General features: G+C 42.6%; 1 protein-coding gene across 3 annotated transcripts in view; it reads left to right on the top strand.

The window, feature by feature from the left end:
• The window catches only part of LOC144940977 (growth factor receptor-bound protein 14-like), a 134,033-nt gene that overhangs the window by 10,557 nt on the left and 98,305 nt on the right, over positions 1 to 25,171 (top strand). For all 3 annotated transcript variants that reach the window (XM_078867458.1, XM_078867456.1, XM_078867457.1), the window contains exon 2: positions 16,226 to 16,328. In XM_078867458.1, the coding sequence (XP_078723584.1) occupies positions 16,248 to 16,328 (81 nt within the window). In that variant the 5' untranslated portion in view covers positions 16,226 to 16,247. The remainder of the gene's footprint in view (positions 1 to 16,225; positions 16,329 to 25,171) is intronic.

Raw genomic sequence — 25,171 nt, 5'->3', positions numbered from 1 at the left:
TGCATATGCATGAGCATATATACTCGCCACGTAACAATGCATGGAAACATTGATTACATTTAATTCTGGATTGAGACAAAGAGATACTGTGCAAACAAGACTGCAAACAACTTCCTGCTGCCTCTCGAAGGCAGGAAACCCCCTACAAGCCACACCTAGTGTGGCGCGGATGACGATGATGTAAACAAACCCGTGGTCATCACCTCCCATCCAGTGGCACACGTGAGAACAGAGGTGAGGCATTTTTCCAACTATTTTTGTATTAGTCGAGTAATTGAACCGATGATAGGCAGCGTCGTCCACGAGTTAAACCATCAGATGACTCAGCTTTAGAGATTAAAAGAGGGCAAAACAAAGCCTTGATGAATGGAAACCAGTTACGCATGCAACTGTTGGATCAGACCTTAATCTACGTGACTTAGAGGTATGGGTCACTGTGACACGATACAACGGAGCTGCTCAATTCGCTTGCATTCGTTTGCCGTAGCTGTTTCCAACATAAATATTGCAGTGCAATAAAACGGTCTGCCCAAATATTTTCGCCAAACAGAACTTTTTAAATGTCTTAGAGAATAAAGTGGTGACTAACATTTTACAACGACATTTTACAATCCAGAATAAGCAAGATGGATATAATTTAACAATAATGGTCAGGACAATAAATAATGCTCGGCACTGAAAACAATTACTGTACTGTATATGGTTAAGTAATAAACGATTTACAAATGTGAGGGTGTTGGTGGAACATTAATGGATATGTAATAATCATAAATGTTTAGTTTTATATTTTGCATCATTCATGCAAACTGCATCTCGCGCAATCTGCATCCCACGATCACTGTGGAACTACAGACAAGCAGGAAGGCAGCCAAGTGGTCAATGGCCGCCAACAATTGCCCAGGCTCTGCGGTTCTTTTTTTATTGAGATGTTTTGAGCCAATTAATGTGTTTATATATAATAGATTGTATGCATTTTAAAGTATTAAATTGTATTGGCTTGATTATATCCATTCAGAAACCTCTGAATGTATCAATGCCATGGCCAGATGTTGCACATTTCAACCAAATTTGCCCTTGAATATATCCCTGGTTTTGCCATACCACACTGCTTACATGACTGGAACACAGGGATACTGTCGTAGTGTAATTGAAACAAGTTAAACTAGCAACCCAAAAGTGGTCTAGAGCTTAGCACACTGGACTTGCAAATAGAGGTTGCCAGTTTGATCTCCAGGCATGGCAGTTTAAATAAATCCCCCTGCCTCTGTCCACCCAACAGTTCGGGTAAAGTGGGGAAAAGCGTGGGTACTTCTGCCTCCGCCAAGGAGTCTGACAAGCATGTAAGAGTAGGTCAATTACAGTAAAGAGGAGTTCTCTAGAGGGGCTCTGTAGAGCTCCCTTGTGAATCAGTGGTAAGAAATTGCAGGACTGCACTTTCACCCTTTACCAGGATTTTATTTCTAAAACAAATTTGGTCAGAAGCAGAGCGGATGGGAGCGGCCTCTTCTGTTTTTATTAAGAACACCCCTGAGTACAATTCAAACACATAGGGGCACTCTATTTCCCGAATTGGTGCATTTCCCTTTCACACAATTTTGAGTCGTGTTGGAGGACATGGCATGTTTCTTTTGTTGTTGCGGATGAGCAGTTCAACTAAATATCGTATGAACAATCGGACCTGGTACCTTAACATTTGCACTTTGCAAAATCTAGAATTAAAACTCATTTCTTTAAGACGTATTTTTGTGTTTAGGTTGTTGTCCTTGCTCCGCACCTCCGATTAGCAGGGTTGGCTACGTACGGTGCCAAAGTTCAAAATACATACATGATCACGTTCTTATTTACATTGGGATTGAGGAAGATAATGTAATAAGTATTTCGTTAATAATTATCAGTCGTAGATGATGAAGTGAGGGGGGGGCGGGTGATGGAAAAGGAGATTCAGCATTTCTTGGGAGTGTCGGGGGGTTAGTGGGTCACCATCTGATTTATTTGGAACACTTAAGCCTCGTTTCCATGGGTATGCAGTTGTGTTCTAACCTGCGTTAAATGTGGGCCAAAGGCAAGCCAGCGTATTGCCACTGCGTCAGCCTCCAAACACCTGATTGCACTCCATAGCCTCAACACAACCAGTCTCTCTGTAAATGCATTATGATATATCAGCCACGATATATCCACTGCTGGATGGAGCCCCATTCTCTCACGGTCCTTGCCTGCGCACGATCTGGCACCATTGCTCCGTCTTCACGGTGGTCATGCGATTATATTCTATTGAGAATGTATGCAACTTAATTCTAGATTTGAAGCTTTCGTGACTGCAAGGATTCATATTCTTAGGTTTTTTCGGTAAAGTCACGTAGATAAAAAATAAAAATTTAAATTAATAAAAGTAAAATTAAAATAAAATAAAAATCACGACGTTTCGGAGGCAACACAAGCTTTCGTCTTCAGGTGGAACCGTCACAGCATGATAGCTGTATCAAGTAATAACTATCGTTGCCTTGACGGTTCCATATTACTTGATACAGATATCATGCTGTGACGGTTCCACCTGAAGACGGAAGCTTGTGTTGCCTCCGAAACGTCGTGATTTTTATTTTACTTTTATTAATTTAAATTAAAAAAATTTTATCTACGTGACTTTACCGAAAAAAACTTAAGAATATGAAAAATGTATACAACGCACACCGACGGCGGTACACAAAGGGGCAAAAGGGGACGAACGGGTGGAGGTGGAGCGGCTGTTAGTGAGGGAGGTGAAGGAACGGACGGAGGGACAAGGGGCTGGGAAAGGAGTTGTGATGTTGCAGGGGGTAGGGAACGAGGAATAAGGTGGAGTGTGATGGTGATTGAGGGTGACAGATGGGTGCAATGTGAATGAGAGGCAGCGGGGTATGAGGCACATACGTGAAGTGATAAGATAGGCATTGTTGGTGGGCATGGATGAGGGTGAGCGAAGGGTGATAGGTAGAATGTCTCATGCATTAACCCCCCCCCCCCTTTGGGTGCCATTCAGTCACCGGTCTTGTGCAACAGCCACCGTCCCTTGTAGCGATGTGTTCTGCCCAAGCCCACTTGGCTTCCTTGACAGCAGCCAATACGAAGTTTGTGTGTATTTGTGTTTGATCCCAGAAGCTTGAATTTAATTCTCAACCTGCACCACCAACTCGTGCTTCTTTGCGTAATTTTCCACAAACATTTTCTGTTTCTGAGTTTTCTGATCAATACGTCATGGCTGTGAATATGCGCGGAGTGAAAACATTATTTAAGCGACAGATTTTAATCCCTAGAGAAGGAAATGATGACAAATGATGTCACCACTTTACAGAATGAGTTAACTAGCATTGTAATAGATGGTTCACTGAAAAGTGGAGGCAAAGTGAAAAAAGCAGATATCAGTTATCTGATACCACAAACAGCGTAATGAAAAGGATATATAAGAAAAGGATAAAACATACCAAAAATAATAGAACTTAAAGAATTTTATAAAACCATTAGGAAAGGAATTCGAACACAAAAGAGATAACATAACAAAAAGTGATTGAAGTGTAACGCACATTGCAAAGTTCTCTGACCAATCCCTGTGTTGAAGACACACATCTGACATTCTGAGGTTTGCCTCGAAATGAAATTGACTGACTTTGATACACTTTCTCCATATAGTCTTCTTCATGTCCATTTCATTTACATTTTACAACAAGATAATGCAGTGTATGCTAATTTTGTACCAAATTCAGCCCATCCGCCATTAAAACCATTATTTAAAGGTGTCATGTTCTTTGTCTATTGGTGAAAATCAATGATCTGTCACTTGTGAAAGCATCTAAAAAAACATGAATAATGTCTGGCCTCCATATAAAATTAATATTGCCCTTGGAATTACAGTGCTTTTGAGTTCATGAGTGTGAATTGTATTTACCTTTGGAACTTCATCTAAATTTTCCACCATTACCGACCCCAGCATAGGGCTGGACACCGGTGCAAAAGAGCTTATATATGGTTCATCACGTTCCCTCTAGCATACATCAAATGTCTATATCTACAGCTTGTAATAGTTATCACGTTGTGTAACAGGTGACCTGAATCATGTTTCGTACGTTTGTGCATCCCGTTGAATGGACAAGGTGACGTAAAGGCTCACCTGACGCCACTCACCGGTTTACACAACACGGTGAGGAGAGCAGAAGGCCGCCAAGAATCAATGGCTCTCTTGGGCCTCGCTTTTGCAACGCCTATCCGTTGTGTTATTTTGAAACGGAGCTTGCATCACGTTCTGGGCATGTGGGTCCCACCTTGGTGGGGCAGTGAGCCCAATCCCCCTACCCCCTAAACCCCAGGAGTTTGGAGTCTCTGGAACTTTTGTCCGTGGAGTTTCTGCGCCCCCTTCCAATGTTGCAGTTTACGCTCTGTACCGGGCTCATGTTGATGTACAAATAAAATACAAAAAGTTAGTTGAGTGGATCCAATGGGCTGAGGCTGATAAACCGAATTATTAAGATCAGAGTAAGACAATATTAATATGAACTTAATTTGTACAACCTACATATCATGAATCTTCCAAAACGACACCTCATTCATTGAAATTGGTGGAGCGGTCTAGGAAGAAGTTCAACATGCACGTACATATAGGAGGAGTTCTCTTGACAAAGATACAAGCGTAGTACAAACGAGCCACTTATTAATAGGATTCTGTGGATTACATGTAAATGTGACTACGTGGAAACATGTGTTTGTTCCATGACCCAGATTAATCCTTGACCTCGACTAAAAGTGTATCTGGGCTAATCCACGTCTGACAGTTGTCCAATGGCAGTGGTGCGTTGCGTGGCTCCCCAGTTTCCACACAAGAACGATGCTATCGGTTTAATGGGAAAAACGTGAGCGAGGCACCCTGGTCACCAACATAGAACGTAACTTAGGGGTCTAAAAGTAAGATAAATGGTGAGCGTTATGAATGTTATCTTATCGTTAGATATGTACAGTCCAAGACAAACTTCCGAAAAATAGACCGCTCAGGACTATGCAAACCGTTTGCTCATTTCGACACATACACTGCAATATTTGATGTTGGGGCTGATGGAAGTTAATGTTTTTCACAATGGCAGGTAAAATATTTCCTTTAAGCATGGCAGTTTTTTGTTTATTTAAGAAATCCATTTGTAAATCAAATAAAGTAATGGGTATGGGTTAACATTAAATATTTACAGTGGTGGGTGTTGGGATGTGTGACCACGTGGAAACTGTGCTGAATAATGGTTATGTCAGGAACCCTGCTCTATATATAGCTGATTTACAGCAGCTGTCACTTGGCCTCGTGTCCCCTGTGGGTAACGAAAAAGGTATGTCTAAGATCGTATTTGGAATACCCACTGACATTTTTCCAAAAACCTCTTTTTTTGAAACACTTGTTTTTTAAGCACGTGGTTTTACAGAAAAAAACTCCTCTTCTCCACAACCTGCAGCTCCTATTATCTATGGATTGCTGTAGGGTCCGTTAAATCGACTTATCTGGGGCCCTATTCTTCCCATGATCCTCGATATATTTTTGTTCCGCATTGCAGAATGGCTTTCTATTGTCCTATGTTTTTCATTGATAAGTGGAGTCATGCAGCAAATTCAACCAATTGTCCACGGGTTATACACAATTTCCTTCCATGGATAAGCAAAGTCAGTTTTGCCGATAACATCACGGAGACTAGGATCCATGATGTTCGTATCATACATCGTCGTAGATAAGAATTCTGCTGTATCTAAAGTACTTTAAAGGTTTTCACATATACCGTTTAGCATACAACGAACAAAAATCCTTCACCAAAACTAGATTTACACTTCTTTGAATGATGAAAAGGCGTTCGATTCGGTGGAAACTAAACAAGTTTAGTAATAATAATGTAATTACACTCTGACTTGTACCCGATGAAAGTCTACTTAATGACTGCATTACTCTATCGCGTCGCTGTTACCAGCAACATTATTTACTCAGCTGAATCACATGCATTGGCTTCTTAAACGTTGAATTCAGTATTTATTGTATAACAAGTTAAAGTACACTAAAAACACTTGTTTTACCCATGCTGCATTGTGCATATGCTTTCCGTACTGATTCAATAACATACGTTTTCTTTTATTCGACTTTCGAAAAATAATGTATTAATATTTACAGCACATTGTCAGCCCACTGTGGGATGAGGACCTTCCAAAGAGGGGATGTTTGACCATACTGGTTGGCAAAGGGTAGTGGATGGGGGGGGGGCAAGACTTGTTCAAATATCACTTCGCCACTGATATTAGCCGTGCCTGGGAATCAAGCTCAGGTAGCCAAGTTTATAGCGCCAGTGAACTCACCATTGCACCACCACCTCCCCACCTTGCCTTTATATAAGTGCCTTCTTGTTCTAGCAACAGAATGAGAGCTATGTGTGTAATTTGGAAGAGATGGAACGAGGGCTGTTCAGGGAGAAGGTCAGAGCACACTTAGGTCTATATTCATGTTCACACAGCAAAAACGGCATCATAATTTCCTCTTCCATAGCTTAGGCAAATCTAGTGTACAGCATTCTAAAACTAAACCTATATACAATAATAATTTACAGCGCTTTGCTTGATGACAGCCTACTCACACGGTGTGTCGCTCATTGCTTTTTTTTTACCATACTTCACCACGCTGGTGAGTGCATGTTGGTGAACAAATTGGCAGTAGCCGGGAAACCAACTCGGGTCACCGGGTTCATAACGCGGTGCGCTTCCCACCATTGCTCCCTCGAATACACTCTGAAACATTCCAGCGCAGCGTTGAGATAAGGACCATGGGGCTAAGCCCTCAACTCTCATGCAGTTAAACTCAAACACTGTAGTTAATGGAATCTCTTTTTCAGAGGAATGTAATCAAAATGAACTTCAGATAGATTTGTTTGGGATCCAAAAGCCATTGCTTGCCAGTTTTGTAACCTTTTTGAAAAGAAGATAATTTGCACTGTTAACCCCATGGACAAAAAAAGAGTTGAATGACACATGGAACCAAAGAGAAGTTCCAATTACAATACCTAAAAGCACATCGCATTGCACGTCCACAACTAAACTGTGTTTCTATCAATTATATCATGGGGAGTGCACATCAGGGAGATTACATTTATAATAATGAACTGTTGATCTTCCTGACCAGGGCTTTTTGGATAGCTAATAAAGATCCAAAGATCTGGATTCAACACACTGTCTTCATACATATTATCCTGTCAAGGAAGAATCAATTGGAGTACCGTAAAGTTAAGCAGCAGCCTCTGCATTTGTGTCCACCGATCTCACTGAATGGAATTTGGTTGCTGCTGTGGTGGAATGCTTTCTCTGAAAAACGTAACTGACTGAATACATGTCCATCCCTCCCAGATGATACTCAACTTTCCTTAGATGGCGAATGTATGTAGAACTTTTTTTGCACCGTACATAGCCAACCGTGTTAATCGGAGGTGCGGGAGAAGGACACTGATCCTCCTGTCCCTTATCACTACTGAGTGGTGACAAGAAAGACGATAATGAAATTAGCTCCAAACTTGACAGTGATAGATCACCCCTCGTTTGGGGGTGTCGGAAGTGAACCAATTCTCCAGCTTTTCCCAAATATTACTCTCTTTAAAGAGGAGCTTGTTATCTCGTCTCGTTGTTCACTTAGCTGTACTGCAATTGGCTGCATTTTTTTGTGGGGAATTCTGTCAGGCCGAATACTTGCTCTCCACTCAGATTCGGAAAATATGGGCAGGCAAGCTTGCTGGATGTAGTGGACGTTAAATGGGTACAGTCGTTAATCTGTCTTCTGCGGGGTTTGTTGCACGTGGATGCGTGGCTGGATATTGATGGACAGTCGTTTTCTTGTCGGTAGCGAGTTTTCACAAATGAAACATACACATTTGAAATCATGTAGATTTTAAGCCCATGGCAGGATGTTTTTAAATCTTAAAATAATGTATTTTGTCTTATTACATGTAGAGTGTTCTCAACAACAATGTCAATGTATATGGTAGAAGTGGGGGGGGGGGTAACGCAATGTCGAGGTATAGCCCAGAACAAAGCAACTAGGGCATAGCACCAGTGAGCCCCAGGTACAGCTGGGGCAGCCAGGGTAGCGACAGTGAATCACAGGTAGGGCCAGGGCAGCGACAGTGAATCACAGGGACAGCCAGGGTAGCAACAGTGAATCCCAGGTACAGCCATGGTAGCAACAGTGAATCCCAGTCGGGGCCAGGGTAGAAACAGTGAATCACAGGTACAGTCAGAGCAGCAACAGTGAATCCCGGGGACAGTTAGGGTAGCAACAGTGAATCCCAGGGACAGCCAGGGTAGCAACAGTGAATCCCAGGGACAGCCATGGTAGCAACAGTGAATCACCGGTAGAGCCACGGTAGCAACAGTGAATCACAGGTACAGTCAGAGCAGCAACAGTGAATCATGGGGACATCCAGGGTGGCAACAGTGAATCCTAGGGACAGCCAGGGTAGCAACAGTGAATCACAGGGACAGCATGGTTAGCAACAGTGAATTATAGGTACAGCCAGGGTAGCAACAGTGAATTATATGTACAGCCAGGGCAGCAACGATGAATCTCAGGGCATCCGCTATTATTCTGTGGCATGTGCACTGGCTTCAGTGCCCCACTTCTTCCCCTGCCCAAGTGGAGTGATCAGTCGGAAGTGGAGTGATGAGATCAGTCCACGTGCAAGAGTGATGTAGATTGTGCCATCGTAGGACCATGAGGGATGGCCACTTCGTCGGAGGCCTTCATCTAGCAGTGGATAGACAATGGCTTATGATAATTCTGACAGAGGAAAGCGATAAAGGTGACATTTTTACCACTGCTGTGGTAGCCATCACTGTTAATGAGTGCCACAGAACACAAGACTATACGATTAGCACGGTTGGCTACATACAGTGCGGTGCGAAAGTAGTTCAAAATACATACAAACATTTAAAGTCTACTACACAACGACAGCACTTCCTGTTACTCTACTTTTTAGTGGATTCAAAGAATTCGGTGGCAAATTCATCCCATCCATGTTTTTTTCTACAATTAAGTACAAAGATAAGAGGAGTACTTTTGTGGAGAGTACAAAATATAAGAATATTCTTTGGGTCTTTCGGTAAAGTCACGTAGAAAAAAATCTAAATCACGACGTTTCGATCGCAGCACAAGCAATCGTCAGTGACTTCCCCTCTATTTTTCACCTGATGACACAATTGCTTGTGTTGCGATCGGAACGTCGTGATTTTGATTTTGTTATTTTTTCTAACTTCGTGGCTTTACCGAAAGACCCAAAGAATATGAATTCCTGCAGTCACGAAAGCTTTAAGTCAAAATATAAGGATATGGTTTCCCCTTTTTTCTGGCAACAAAACAGGTGTTACGATGATAAAACACCAAACTTAAACCTTTTTACAAGGAATCATGTCTGCATTAACCACAGATACTTGTGCTGAACATACAAACAAAAAACATGCTCTGACAGTATATGCATTGTCTTTGAAACTGATTGGTCCACACCAGAGACATCTTTCTTTAGAGCCTAGTCTCAAACAGAGGATGCCAAAAGGCCAGAAAAAAGGGGAAAACCTATTCTTATTTTTGACACTGGCAAAGGAGGTCCCATGATGAGAATAGAGAACTAATTTTTATCCACAAATTTGCTCATCCACCAAAAGCTCCGCTAACTTCAATGCGCATGAGAGGAATTTTACCTCGTAAAGAGTGGTAAGTAACCCAATGAACTAACCGCCTTGGGAAATGGCCCTTCTTCAGAGCAGAGCGGAGGGGTAGCCAGTGCAGTGGCGTGTCTTGTGCTCGCTGACATTGTTAACTTCTGCCTGACCCCCCCGGGGCTTCAATGTTATGATCTGCACGACGATTCTTCATGCTTCTGTGAAGTCATGTTGATAGAACGCATTGTTTGATGTTAAATATGAGAGTGTCTGTTTTTGAATGCCGTTGAAAGCCGTATTGACTCATCGTCCCTGGCTCCCCCGGATTCACTACCAATTCGTACCATGTGCTTTAGAAACATAATTGATGACATCACTGTTGCCATAAAATGATAAAATAGAGGCCCTAATATGGGTAAACTCGAACCACGTGTTACGCTGAGAAGCTCCAGCGTTGCATAATGATGCTGTGTTGTGTTTCTCCCGGGTAAAGTCTCGTAAATCGAATGACCGTCAGCCGTGATTGATCTACTGCTGAATGAAAGCCTCCCCAGCTATCGTCATCTCTCACAATCCCAACACAGGATTCTGGGACTTGAAAATCGCTCCAAAACACGGTAACAGAAGTCCCAATTTATCCGGTTCGCAGATATAAAATGCCTGAAAACACTGCGATAAAAAGCTCTACAAGCAAGCGATCCGACACGTGGCATAGGTGACATCTCCAATATCTCTCCCCACCACCGCGCCAGCTTCTGTTGGATCAACTCTCTTATCAAGACCGGCCAATCTCACAACCCCCATTAGTCAATCTCCTTCGCTAGCCATCTCCACTTGAGAGCTCTGCTAAGATGGCTGCTCTCGGGGCCATAGAAAGTCAAGTCAAAGCGTCTCACTGCTCGAATGACTTGAATTAGGTACTTTGTAGCCCTGAGAGCTCGTGGTGAAAACTCCACATTTCTATGGCTAGGACCACCATACTTTCAATAAAACAGACACTGCTGACCACTGATGGACAAAATTGATGAAATTGATTCCAAACTGAGATGCTAAGCTCTCTAACCACAACACCGTGATCGGGAACCAGATGTGTTGTTGCCGGTCAAGGTTTTTATCGCTGTTGGGTTTTTGTTTTCTACTATACATTGAACTACAGTTCAGATAAGAATCAAAACACGAGAACAAGTGTTTTTTTTTAATTCTCTTTACCAAATATCAATACAAATCTGAAATACAGTCCAAATATTTTGAATTTAGTGAGAGGAAAGTACTCCATTGAAACATATAAGAGCCCATTGTTGTTAACTTTATATCTAATTTAAGCTGTAAAAAGTAAATTAATCACAAAAATAACAATTGAATTACGTTGCAGAACATTCACCAGATAAAAAAAATTTTCCCCTGCACATCAGCATTACTAACTGGTCACATACCGAAAACATTCTGGAAGCAGTTATGGCCATTTCAGAGAAAGTGTTTTGCGTGTGTGTGTGCTGTCTAGGGATTCCCTTGCCGTCTGTGTCGAGTGAGGCTTCCAGTACTCCGCGTGAGAATGAGGCGCGTGCAGTCGTGAACATTATTTTTGGAATGGTCACATGCCTGACCTGTTCCACCAACACCCATCCTACCACATCACACTCCCTGACACAGCTTGCGGCGGGAGAGGCTCGTGTAATGTTACAAGCTGAAAATACCGCGTGCATTACTCTGCCGCAGCATTGCAGCAGTATAGTAAACATTTAAAACAAATCGCACAGGAGTTAAATTTTGATCTTAGAGTCCCATTCTACCGGGGTAAGATATCTATGACACATGATCGCATAACCGTACTGTATCTTAGGTTGATGTCACTTCGTGCAGGTGGCCGTGAGTGCTGTAATATCGTGTCGTGCCATTGGGAATTAATTTCAGTACATTACTGTATGATGACAGTGATATAAAATTTAGTATTACTGGAATGCCATTGCCGGTTCACATGCCTCTGCCCTGCTTGATAGTATACTCACTAGCTCATGCTGACATACAGTGCAATGAAAACATAGTCTTAGGATGCTTCTTGAAGAGGCCAGTATTGTAGTCAATGCATAACGTGGGTAGGGTTTAGTTTCCTGCAATGGGAGAAACTATTTGCCGTGATTATTTTTAATCCTCATCAAATTTGAAACACTGCATTTGGAAATTCAAGTAAATTCACGACCGGCTGATTTGGTACCACTACATTAACGAGGCTCTCACACTCGTGACTATAGTGGACACTATCTGTGCCTGTCACTTCCTTTTGTGACACATATCCTTGTCTGTTTATACACTTGTACAATAATAATCCTAATTCCGATTTGAAGTTTCAATAACTTTAATTTTGAGTGTTAGAAATATATATTTGTCCAAGCAAACTTTTGTTCCTGTAAATATATGTTATCTATAATTGCTTATTTTTGTGCACTCTTTTGGGTTGTTTTTTCCCTCCAATTTCTTTTTGGTTATTATGCTCTGCTTTCTCCTGTATTCACTTCTTTGCTTTATCCATTTTATTTTATTGATGTTATCCTTTTTCAAACCTAGGACACTTGCAAATATGACTATCCTGGTCTGCTGAGCTCTGGTTACCTAAACTTGCATTTACTTGTACATGCTGCAGCAACAATACATCTTTCTAGGAAAACATCATTTTAGGAGTGTCACCTGCAGCAGAACATGGTTACTTTAAAACAATGATGTATTGCGTACTCACTCACCCGCGCGAGACGCACTGCGGTCCCATTACGCATACCAGGTGCTGCACGTGTGATCCCCGCCAACAAACGCACAATAGTCAACCATAGTAGGTGACCCATCATCTTCATCTTCGTCATCAGTTATCAACTGCAGCCTTTCAGCATTTCATTCTAGATATGTTGTTCTATCCAGCACCTTTGTTCTCAACGATACACGTGATTAAAGGCACGGTTGGCTACGCGAACGAAGTTGAACATACATACACACAATACAGGTGACCTGCATGCTCATAACACCTGGGAAACCATTCAAGAAGGGATGTTAAACAAAAGATGGTGCAGCATTTGTATTCAATTAATCATCATTTTGAACCATGGTTTATCTGCCAAAGGATGAAGGCCTCTCCTACACCATCACGATCTCTTATGAGCCTGTGATGCCTTCATTCATTGTCCACTTGCACATGAACTGGGAAATAATTTGTCATGCGTCGAATTACTTGTTTTCCTATCGATCTGTGTAAAACTACTCAACTCTTTGTAATTCTCTCTACTGCATTATATGTTTATCTTGCCCCACAAATAATTCACATTTGTGATTTGCATGCATACTTACCGCTTGCAATCTCCTATTGTTTACCATAACATAATGACATCTTCAATCACTTTGGAGGTTTTGTTCTCTGATTGATGAATTATTACTATACGCTACTGTCTTGTATTAGTCATAGCAATACAAAATGTATGTGACAGAGAAATGTATATGTACGTGGCACAGAACAAAAGGTTAAAAATCAGTTAAACCAATTCTGAATTGTGAATGTCGGGTGTGGCTACTTACGGTAAATAATTCAATTACCCGGTACAGTACTGGATTGTAATTATATTTTGGGTCACATTATTGCATCGGTATTGGGACATTATAGTATTTCTCAATTCATTTCAATAAGCTCAAAAATAGATCCTAAAGCGATGTTTTTTTTCTTTGCAAAGTCTGCCTTTACGTATTATTAAATTATCAAGTTACCACAAAAGTATAGGGCACGTTGCAAGATGTAACAGATGTGCTGGGAGTGGAGAGGCGCGTTGGCAAGTGCGCACACGCTTGCGGGGTGTGTTGAGAACACCTTTTACTGGTAGGAACCTCCTGGTTACACCAGCCCACAGGGGATTATTGTGTCCGTCCGTCGTGCAGGGAGGGGCTGGGTGGGGAGGGAGGGGCTGGGTGGGTAGGGGAGGGTGGGGAGGGGCTGGGTGGGGAGGGTGGAGCTGGGTGGGGAGGGGAGGGTAGGGAGGGGCTGGGTGGGGAGGGTGGGGCTGGGTGGGGAGGGGAGGGGCTGGGTGGGGGGTGGGAGGGGTGGGGCTGGGTGGGGAGGGGCTGGTCACCCCGTGGTGCCCTTATAAAACTCAACGTTTAACCTACTCACGCCGGCATGTGCCCGCCCTCACAGTCGGGCATATTTGCGGAATACACCACGCCGCCGTTGACCCTGGCCATTGACCGAGCAACCCAACGATCCTACCAGCTCCCTCCGCAGGAATGTGTTTAACCGCGCTGCATTTGTACTGCTTGATAAGCGCAGTACCATTAATGTTCTCTGTAACTCTCAGTTGCGTTTCGAGGTTCTTTCAGCATGATCATCTCAATGGTTCTCTCCGGGTACTGGGGAACCGCTGTCGTGCCAGATATATATGTCACAAACAACACAAATCAGGGGTATGACAGAGTGCATCAGCATCGACCAACGTCACGGCGCAATAATGAGGCGATTGTGCCCGACAGCGATACGATCAATAGCCTTCGATAAGATCGCACCAAAATTGCAGAGCGCGTCCAAGCCCTAAGACTTAAGCCGCTTTCATTTTAAATACACTGCTGTGCATTTTAGAGCGTTTCATCGCTTGTAGTTTGGGGATGAAAAATGTTACTTGACCTGCGAAAGTACACGAAGGCATACATCAGGCGTAGTACACGTGTTCATGCACGTTGCGTTATGTAATTTCCAGCATGATGCCGTCTCCTCCGAGTTTAACCCCACGCCGTGCCGGGTTGTGATTTTTTTTTTTGGCGATGTAAAAAAAGGGGGCTTGTTTGGACTGAAAACTTTTAGAATACCCGTACATTTTTTTTTATTTCATGAAAATGTTGGAAGCCTATGGTCAGACACAAAGTGCGAGAGTTCTGTTTGTATACGTTCTTGACAAATAATGAATGGAGGAAAGAGTAAATTTAAGACGTTTCATTTATTTGTCTTCAGTGCCGACTTTGAGCCTATGGCATTTGATATGGGAACAAGTGTAAGTCGATCATCGTTTTCCCCCGTGACCTAGCAGTCTCATTCTTTCTCGTCATGTCTCCTGTCCAACCTATATGGTCGTTTTCCAATGGTCTCCACAGGGCACTGCTTCTGGTGTTGGCATTGCCAAATCTTGAGGAGTGCATTGTGGTGCTGCAGGGTATCTCAGGAGATGATCCACGGTTTGCTTCTCCTGACAAGCAACACTAGTCGGTTGTGTAGAAGTCCCCCCCCATGATTTACACACGAGACTTGCATCTGCCGAAACTCACTCCTAGTCTATTTAGGCTACCGCTACGTGAGCCATGTGGAATTGGGAGCCAGATGCGAGCTCCTCACTGGGGGTGATTTCTCGTCGGCTCCATTCAGCAGCTTTGTCGCTTGATTTTTCCCATTCTTTTTGCCAGAGGGGAGTCCTGGCAGATTCCCATGATGTGGTCAGTGGTACAGTGTCTTTGCTGATCGGTGTCCGTGATCTTTGATCTCTTGGGGGACTGTGAGAGAGGGTAACGGGAGGGTCATTTTAGTTTAGGTGCTGCCAAGTCATCCCTGCCACTCTCTTTGTAAACAGAGCCATGCCCTATTATTACATTGTTGTGAAACCTCTAATCCCACTTAAACGTGCGGTTGAAACTCTGCACATTAAAGTGGTCAATGTGGAACACTTCTGGTGGAACTGGGAGATAAATAATGTGTCGTGTTAAAGTTTTTGTGCACGTTATTGAATGAAAAACTGTACCAGTAATACAACAATCTGTAATACCTAGCTATGTACGATTATTGCAGTCCTGGATTATTTAACATATTGGGGTGACACAGTTGGTTATGAAGAGTACTATTAACCTGATGAGTTAGATTCTGGACACAACTATCATTTGTGACGAATGATATCTAAACCAGTCCTGCACTCCGCAATGAACTCCCCACTACCTCCTCACTGACCTGCACTATAGCAGCGTGGTGAAGTGTGGTCAAGCAACCCACATGGCTGACACGGCGTGGGCAGGCCTTCATCCAGCAGTGAATTGATAAAAGACTGAACATTACTCTTATCACATTGTAAAAATCATTCACCTTCTAAAATATATATTGTGACCTTTATTTTATATGAAGGCAAAATATATTTTTCGTTATTCCTTAATTTTTGGTTAGCAGCAACTACCAGAATTAGTAGAGAAAAAAACCCAATGACATGAATGAACTTTAACATCATCGTACTATATGGATACTGTGATTAATAATGTTCTTAGTAGGAACACTACAGTCTACATGTTTCGTTATACATGCAGGAGGTGACAATTGAAAAACAGATTTGCTATAAGGTTTTATTTGCTTTAATTGGCCATGTGTGTTCATAAAGTACGCTAATTGCTACCCGGGCACATAACCGCTCCCTAATGACCCCTAGTGGTCAAAATATTACGTATGAAATGTTGACCGCTGTTGGTGGACATTCCAGGGGGGGGTGGCGTGGGAGCAAAACGTATTGGGGTGACATATTGTACCGCTGTGCTGTCTGTGTTTTCTCAGAAGTATTTGAGGTGGCGTCAGCATGGAAATCTCGCCAACGTGCGATAAAGTGACCGAGAAAGTGCAGCCGGGAAAGGTTGCTCTGCCAAGGCCCTACTGCAAGGTAGGCACTACCATAGTGTGTGCATGCTGAACTTATTCCACGCACCGTATGTAGCCAGCCGTGCTAATCGGAGGTGCAATGCATCCCAAGATACAATGCACTGCAACTTTTTTTTCCGTTAAACAGGTTCTGTCAATTATTATTTCATGAGTAAATATTTATACATTTTAGAGCAATTGCACAGTTGTTGAGTCAATACTAAAAAAACTTAACTTACTCAAATTAAGCGATGGTTATTGTGTTTGAAAAACTGCAATTTGATACTGCATGTATGATTACTGAAGTGTATGATAATCTGACTCCTTTAATTACACATATGTGTAGTCCTATCATTGCAGTCGACACAGTGTTATCACCAGGGTTGTCACCAATTCTTCGTTTTTCCAGGAGTGTTTTCTTTTTGAAGCAGCTGTCCTGGGAAATATGTAAGACTTCGCCGGATTGTTTGAAGTCCCGGTTTTTGTCAGTTCCATAATAATACTACTACACCTCTAAACGATGGCTTTGCACGTAGATCTCCCCTCTTCTGGTATTTCAAGATATCTGTCTTCCCACGATATGTCTCCTTTAAAAAAAACTCTGAGATGGCAGCTCTAGTTATCACCGTATAATTTATCATAAAATATATGTTACAATGAAGCAAATGTTGGATCATAAAATCCAGTATTTATGTTTGATGGCCTAAAATTGTATTTTTGTGATACTGTTAGTGGGTTGTCTTTGTAGTTTTATGATTAATGGCTTTCCACTCAGAGTACAGTATTGTTTTTTTGACTGTTTTACAGTGACCAAATGTAGAAAGAGCATAATGTGCAGAAATTCAAAAGTTGTGTTAAACTTCACCTTGCCAGAAGGCTTAGATATAAATAACAGTTTCAAAATGTCAAGAAAGCCATGGGTCAAAATGACTTTATTAACTATACAAAGCTATAACAAGGGAGTCTTGTAGAATGACTTGGAACGTTTCTCCTGGTAGTCTTAGCATCTTCCTTAACTTTAGCTTGTTTGGTTTTTGGAGCCATTATAATTTACAATGAACTTTAAGAATCCTAAACATGGTCTGTTGTAACTTAAGACATTTTAAGCTATCCATAGTTCTTCAACACACTTGTTGCTATTTTTGTACAGTAGTGCATGTCAATTTTCTACAATACAATTTACTCCAATAAAAACTACTACAATTATAATTGAAACACTATAATGACCGCTCTTTGTCAATAAAAAACCTCCAGGAGCCACGCTGTGTGTCGGTCATGGAGGTTGTTTGACCAAATGTCACCTTGCTGGTCAGTGCTGATTGATGTAGGGGTGGGGATCCAGGACTTGTTTAAATATCACTTGCCACTGACGTGACCCATGTCCAGGAATCAAACTGGAGATGGGCTGGGTTCATAGCACAGTGCATTAAACACTGCATCATTATGTCACCCCCAATTACTACCAGAACAACTACAACAGTGATTAACTACTAAGTATTACCGTATTTATAATTTACTACAGTAATTGTACAACAATCACAGCTACAATAGATGTGCTCATACATGCGGCATATACAATAGGTTGCAATGGGGGCACGCTCATGCTGTTGACTTTTTATGAGTGATGTATATATATATTTTATATATACTTAGTTAAAACTGCAAATGCTTGATAGTTACAAATATTACGTGTTTTTTTAGTTCGTGCATAGCTTTAATGTCCTGCCAACATTTTATGGTGTGGCTTGTGGTTGAGGAGGAGATAGAGAAACAGAGAAATATATGTATCTGCACGACCAATATTAGTAACTTACCCCTGCGGGAACATTCGAAAACTGACATGTAAATCAACTTTTCCCCCATTGGCGATTGTATCAATGCTGTAATTATTGTCTTTTGCCCAAGGGGTTAGCTGGCATTATAATGAGCATTAACTTGCATAGCAACGAATTTCTCCAATTGTGCTGAACCTTGGCCTATGATTTGCCCTTTGCTGTCAATCTCACAGATTTGGTCTGCACTTCATCCGCGGCCACTTTATAAAATGCGTTTGACATGCTGGCAGACCTTTTGTAGGTAAAGGTTACACAGGGCTCAGCATATTAGAGATTGAAGAGCTGTTTCAAACAAACGGAGCCATTAATCTGGCAGAACGGCCCCCACACCTCGGTATCTGTCTCGGATCAGTGTCTGGATGAACTGGTTTGTAAACAAATCTGTGTTTTTTTTAACAAGGAGCTATTTTCACTCACTTACCAAGGTGGTGGTGTGGTCGTCTCACCGACGAATCAGAACATAGAAATTGTAGTTCACTTTGGGGATGTGGCCATTGCATAAGGCCACACAAACGATGAGACTTGCTAATTCCTTTACTCAAAGCTGTTAGTAATAAATAATAACGTGTAACGCTACGTAAACATGCACAAAACTGCCAAGCAAAAGTGTCACGTAATTGCATTTATTTCTTGCACAAAACTGCCATGCAAAAGTGCCACGTGATTGCATTGATTTATTTCTTTACCAATTTAATTACCACTGGCCCTGATTAATGTTTATATGTGTTAAAGTTCCGCAATATTATGAATGAAAATTAAAATACAAACACACAAGCGTGGCTTGTTCAGCAGAAAAATAAAAGGGTTCAAAAGTCAAGTGCTACCAAATGTTTTCAGACACTATCCTACTACTGTGTGGCAGCTTTAATAAATCAAAACATCCCCTTATATATATAAAACAAAATTCACTTAAAAAAATTATACAGCACTTTGATGATGCACTGCTGGATGAAGGACTCCGCACACTGTGTAGATCATGGGGGTTGTTTGACCATACCTCACCTCACTGGTTAGTGTGGTAGTTGTGGAGTGGAGGTGGGGTGAGTACGGGTTGAGATATCACTTCTCACTGATGTCAGCCGAGGTCTGAAATCAAATGCACATTGCTGCTTCACCAGACTGCACTCAATTGTATGGTGACGTACAGTAAATGAGCCCCGCGTGACTGACACGGCATGGGAAGTCCTCCATTGAACAGTGAATTTACAAAGCACGGCATACGATTAATTTATTTAAGCTAATACGGACGATGCAGTACAGTACTTTAATATCGCAACATATCACCAACATATAAATATAATTATTGTTGCTGCTAAGCAGCGACCTTTGAGTGTTGGGTATCAGTGCCGTGACTGGCCAGTGTGTGACCCAGAAATGCACGTGCTCGCCAAATGTCTGGCGTAGCACAGTGGCCGATCACCTGTGGATGGAAGGCATGTTCTTAAAATGAGTTTACCGCCTTCCTTACAAAGTTGCTTGGTGTGAGGTCCAACCCTTGCCTCATTTCTTGCCAAATGATGTGGAGGTACTGCTATCTTCTCTCTGACTTGGTTAAGTTGCTCGGGTGGTTTAAATGCACGCGTCATTGGGGATGAATCGAGTATGCTTGTTTTCATATGGCACACTGTTGTGCAAGGCATCACACTTGGTCGTGTTAAGAAACTGCAGCGTCATATGTAAATAGGCTTGAGCTATTTGTGAGCTTCATGAAGAAAATTTTACGTTGGTAAAATGGACAAAGGTGCACTAAACTGTGCGTGCGTGCCTCATTGTGAAAGACTAAATTCGTGATGTGTCTAGGCTGCTGGACAATGTGAATTTTTCTTTTAGTCCAACATGAAGCATACACCAAACTGCATTTGCTGCTGATATCTAAATACCTTCATCAGTCTTAATTTGACGAAATTTGTCTTTAGATGCTCACCTTGTGTGTCACAATTTATACAATATGACCCCTTAGGCAGGTTCCGGACCTATTAATCACATTTTAAATATTGCCGATTTAAGTGAATGCATGTGTAGTGACGTAGAATTGGTCACTACGTAGCATAGCGCAGGCTGCTGGCAGGGAAGGGGATCTGCAGCTTGTAGCAGCCCTGACTGACAGCAGGCCACGTGATAGACCCGAGAGGGATCTAGGGTAAATGTTATAGAAGGGAGACGTGAGGGGAGTGCGAGAATCCGCTAGTTGGTTCCAGAAGGGAGGCGTGGCCGGGGCGGGGCGAGGCCACGCTGGGAGGATAAAAGGGGACCTCGAGCGGGAGCTCGGGGCTGTCGTTTAGAGTGGGATCCCTGTCATCGTCGTTGCTGCTAAAGATTGTCACCATCATCGCTGTCGTCTCGTGCCTTCGTCGCTGTCGTCACCACTTGATAATTGTGCTGCTAGACGTAGTTGGCTGTCTTAGTTCAGCGCCATCAGTGTCAGACGGCTAGCGTTGTGTGTAGGTTAGTAACCAGTGTAGAGTTGCGTATAAGCGAGAGACAGAGAGTGTGTAACAGTGTCACTCTTGCAAGCATCTACCGCAGGGCCGTATTATCCAACAGGCACAGTCGGCGCTGTGCCTGGGGCCTACGAAACTAAAGGGCCTACGGAAAAATAATTTGATAATGCTTTTGTGTGATAAAACATGTAACAAAGATATCTTCTTAAATATATATTTCTATAAGATAGGCACAGTATATACACAAAGAGACAGAGTCACGTCAATGTTTTTTTCATAAGGTGAGAGAAATTAACAGCGGCGATGAACTTTTCGAAAAATTTTCATGGCAAAATTAGCAATAACATCTACAAATGGCATTTTTCGCACAACAGAGAGTAAGTGCAAGGGAAGACAAGCGTTGTTGTCGTACTGTTGATCGGAGACAGTTAAAAAAAAATCAGCTGTAGCGAATGCCAGCGGCAGTAGTCGTGACATGGGGCAGCAGCAGCAGCATCGGCACCAACTGGAGAAAGTTAACAGAAGCGCCTGGGGCCCAACAAGAATCCTAAATCCGGCTCTGGGACACCGCACTGGGAAGAGAGCTCCGGGAGACGGCATTGGGCTGTGGCGAAACCCCGTTTATGATGACTGATAATGCGTTTACAACGGCCTGCGACGTGATTACAGCGGGTCGCGACTCCAGAGACAACGCTCCCTTGCCACCCCCCCTCGCCATCTCTCCTCTCTCAGTCTCCCCCCAACAAAGGACTACACCCCGCGTGGTGAAATTAACATCGGGTTTCCATCACGCCAATATCATTACAAGTCACCGCTAATTTGATGCATTCAAAGTCAGGCAGATATTACGCGCGATGCACGTGAAATAATTGGCATCGCAGCTAAGGGTTTACTCGGATTTATTTAGAATATCGGAACACGGTTCATCGCAACCCAGTGCTGATCCATCACGCAATTCCAGCACGCTCGTCACTAGAGGGCACGATACCGGGCACAATTTGTCACAAAATATATACAACAGTACACACACACGTGCATAAACCGACGTTTTATGCACGAGTAGTGAGCACAGCAAGTGCACAGAGATCATTGTATGAGTCCATCAGTCACGAAGCGAGGGTTAAACTATTTGGTCTTCCGAAGGACTACAACACATGTATTTACCTGTCATTAAGTGATGACCATTTACAAAGTCATCCTTGCAAACTGGATAATGCATCTCATTTGGCCCCCACCTTACTAAATGAAGGACATTGGAATAGCTTACTCATCCTAGAATTGCTTCAGGGGTGATAACACGAGTACCATTTTGTGGTCTGTCCTTATGATAAACTAAGGGATGTGGAATTTCAAACACCAGCTCAGGACCACCAGGAGAGATTAGCTCGATTGTGCATGTACTACTGCGTTGGCTCTCACATGGGATGACATGGCATTGCGGGCTGGTTGGGTACATAGCGTTCCTGCTGGGATTAGATCAGGAGAGCCCCACGTGGCGGGAGGAGTGGTGTTATTGATTTGGGTTCGTGTTGGTCTGGAGGGTTGGCAGAGCAGCATGTGGCGTGTGGGTGGAGGCCGTTATCTGAGTGTTTCGAAGCAGTATTTTTGTTGTAGGGAAGGTCATGTGGCAGTTCCCAGTTCTTGATTTATTGTTTTGGTTTCATGTCGGGGATGCACCGCTTGCACTTTTTCCAGCGTGTGGCTTTCGCGGTATCGCCACCTCCCAACTATAATGCAGTGTTTTGATAAAAATAGCCCCGTGCCAAAGGCCTTGTGCCCTGCAGCTGGTTGCAGCCATGGGCCAGCAAAGCAATGCGAGGATATTTGAGCACATGAAACGTGAAATAGCAACTAATAAATCATCCGTGCAGCGTTTTGAGTTTTATTTTGGCCGTTCTATAGTTATGGTACAACCACCTTTCTTTCACATGCGTAAGATTTGTTGCAGTAAATGGGTACCTGTCTTATACAGTGTTTTAGTTTCAAAGCCGCATCCCTGGCTGTTTTGGGACAAAGCAATCTGCTCACTCATCTATACAAAGATAACATTGGAAACCCAGTGTAGATACATTACATGTCCTTTTCTAGCCCTATCTTTTTGGGTATTCCAGGGACTTATCTTGTACACGAGTACATTATTGCTTTTTTACATTTCGTTAATAACTTTTTACGATTTCACTCTGTAATAATTGTATTACCAATTCCCAGATCCACCATTGTTGATATATTGAAATGTGATGCAATTATGTTTTTTTTATGTACTGCCCTTTGTTTATCCTCTGCTGGATGAAGGCCTTTCCACGCTATGGCCTTTCCATCAGTAGGGGGTGTTCAGGACCGGTTGAGATATCATTTGTCAAAGTCGTTAGCCATGGCCGAAAAACAAACTCTGATCGCGTTCATAGGGCAATGCGCTAACCACTGCGTCACTGCTCCACCCTGGCTATCTTCTTAAAAACTATAATAAATCATTCTGCCAACTATGATTTACGGGATGGTACATATGTATGTATGTATGTTGACCTGCTTAGCACTGTACGTAGCCAACTGTGCTAATCAGAGGCGCAACGATCCTGGTCTCTTGACTTCTCACCTAGTGAAACTAAATAAAGTTAAAACTTTTATTTTTATTTGCACTTTGACATGCATGAAATGTGTAGTATAATCTCCCAAGTGTAAGCACTGGCTCCATTTCCCCGCACGTCTGTGTCTATCTCTCCACGTTTGCCTCTTAAATTCCCAGTGTGTGCAAAGGGCACCTCTTATGTCAGAGACAGCTTTGATATTCCCATCATTAACACCATTTGCAACACCGCAACCACCACACCGCAGCCAAAGTCATCACTATTACACCACATGGACAACCAGTACCACCATAGTGACCAACTGCCATGTGTGAGGGCTTATAAATAGCCTTCATAGACCAATGGCAGAGGATTTTCAGGTAGGGGGGACAACTCCTCCAGCCATGAAAAATTATAGGAGTTGTTAGTAAAGACTTGTCCCTTGCTTTTTATTCGACGCGTGTGCGGCGATGGCGCAGCCATCGATCGAGGGTCGAATTCGAACCGTGCGTGATCGGCATCGCGCTCTCTTCAGGGAAGTCGTGGACTGTATACGCAACTGCGCACAATTCTGTGAGTCACTTATAACGGCTTTGCCGTTACTAATTGCCAATTATGGACTGAGATTATTGTCATATCATCTCATAGAGTCCCTGGCACGTAATAATATGCTGCACAGTGGCAGTGGGGGTCACAAAATGCCGATGTATTACTAATAAACCCCAACGATCCGATCGAAATTAGGGATTTCGATCGGATCATTTGGGGGGCACGTGCCACCCCACCCCACTGACTCCGCCAGTGTCATGGACCACACTGACTGCCCAGCATGTGTGATCCATAGCTACTTGTTAAATGTCATCCCACGCGTCTGTATCAGCAGCCAGAAAAGATACCTAAATCCTCCTACACTGAATTAAATTCTCTGCCAGAGGGTGGGACAGAACGTAATAATAATCGTTCAAATTGTTTGGGTCTTTCGGTAAAGTCACGATCCTTATGACGAACGCTTGTGTTGCGATCGAACCGTCGATGTTTTTTGTTATTTTTTGTTATTTTCTTTGAATCTATCTACGTGACTTTACCGAATGACCCAAATAATATTAATTCCGGCAGTCACGAAAGCTTTAAGTCAAGATTCAATCGTTCAAATGTATAATGCGCTTTCCATCCTAGGACCCCAATGCTCAAAATAAGTAATCTAACTTGATGGAGATGTGCTTTGTAATTAAATTCAAATGTAGCGCAGTATTTCATTCACTTTCGTTGCCATCACACAAGACATTTGTTTCACTGGTTCAGCTTGCAGCTAAATTGTGTTATTATTAAAGCGTTATATACAGCACTGTACTAGCGCATGACCGTATTTTGCAGTGGCAGCAAATCGTAGATACAAAAACTTATTGGATTTCAAGATTATTACAACAAATACTAATTGAAGTTACTTAAATTTCTAAATTAATTCCCGTAGAATGGGCAACAAAAAATAAAAAAAAATAAAAAAAATCTCAATAGCCGATTCAATCCACTCCCCCCCCTTTATTTAATTTGGGCTTCATAGCCGCAAGCCAATCATCGCCCCATGGCCAAACACAAGTCGCCTTTGCAAATTAAATTTGAATAATCACATCCACTTATGCAAATATCCTCCATCGGTGCTCAGCACGTGCCTTTCGTCGTCTCTGAGAGGAAATCATTCATGTTGGTGGTGGTGGTGGGGGTAGTAGTAATGGTGAGAATACTCGTGACGGTTATTATGGTGATGGTGGCGGTGTGAGTTACGATGGAAGTGATTTGATGGTCTATAAGTGATGAAGGGCGTCCATAAATGACGTCACGCACCTGGGGGGGGGGGGGGGTCAGACATTTGTGACGATGTGTGACGAGGGGGGGTGAGAAATGTGACGTCACATCAAAATGCGCAACTTTAAATAAATATCGACAACACGTTCTACTTAATTAAATAGACTTTTTTTATAAATGTTTTCTCCTATATCATCAGAGTGCAGCGGCACATTAAATACG

Source organism: Lampetra fluviatilis, chromosome 2 (assembly GCF_964198595.1).
Source record: "Lampetra fluviatilis chromosome 2, kcLamFluv1.1, whole genome shotgun sequence".
NCBI classification, from domain to species: domain Eukaryota; kingdom Metazoa; phylum Chordata; class Hyperoartia; order Petromyzontiformes; family Petromyzontidae; genus Lampetra; species Lampetra fluviatilis.
The sequence above is the reverse complement of the archived record's forward strand: the minus strand, read 5'-3'. Positions and strand labels throughout refer to the sequence as shown.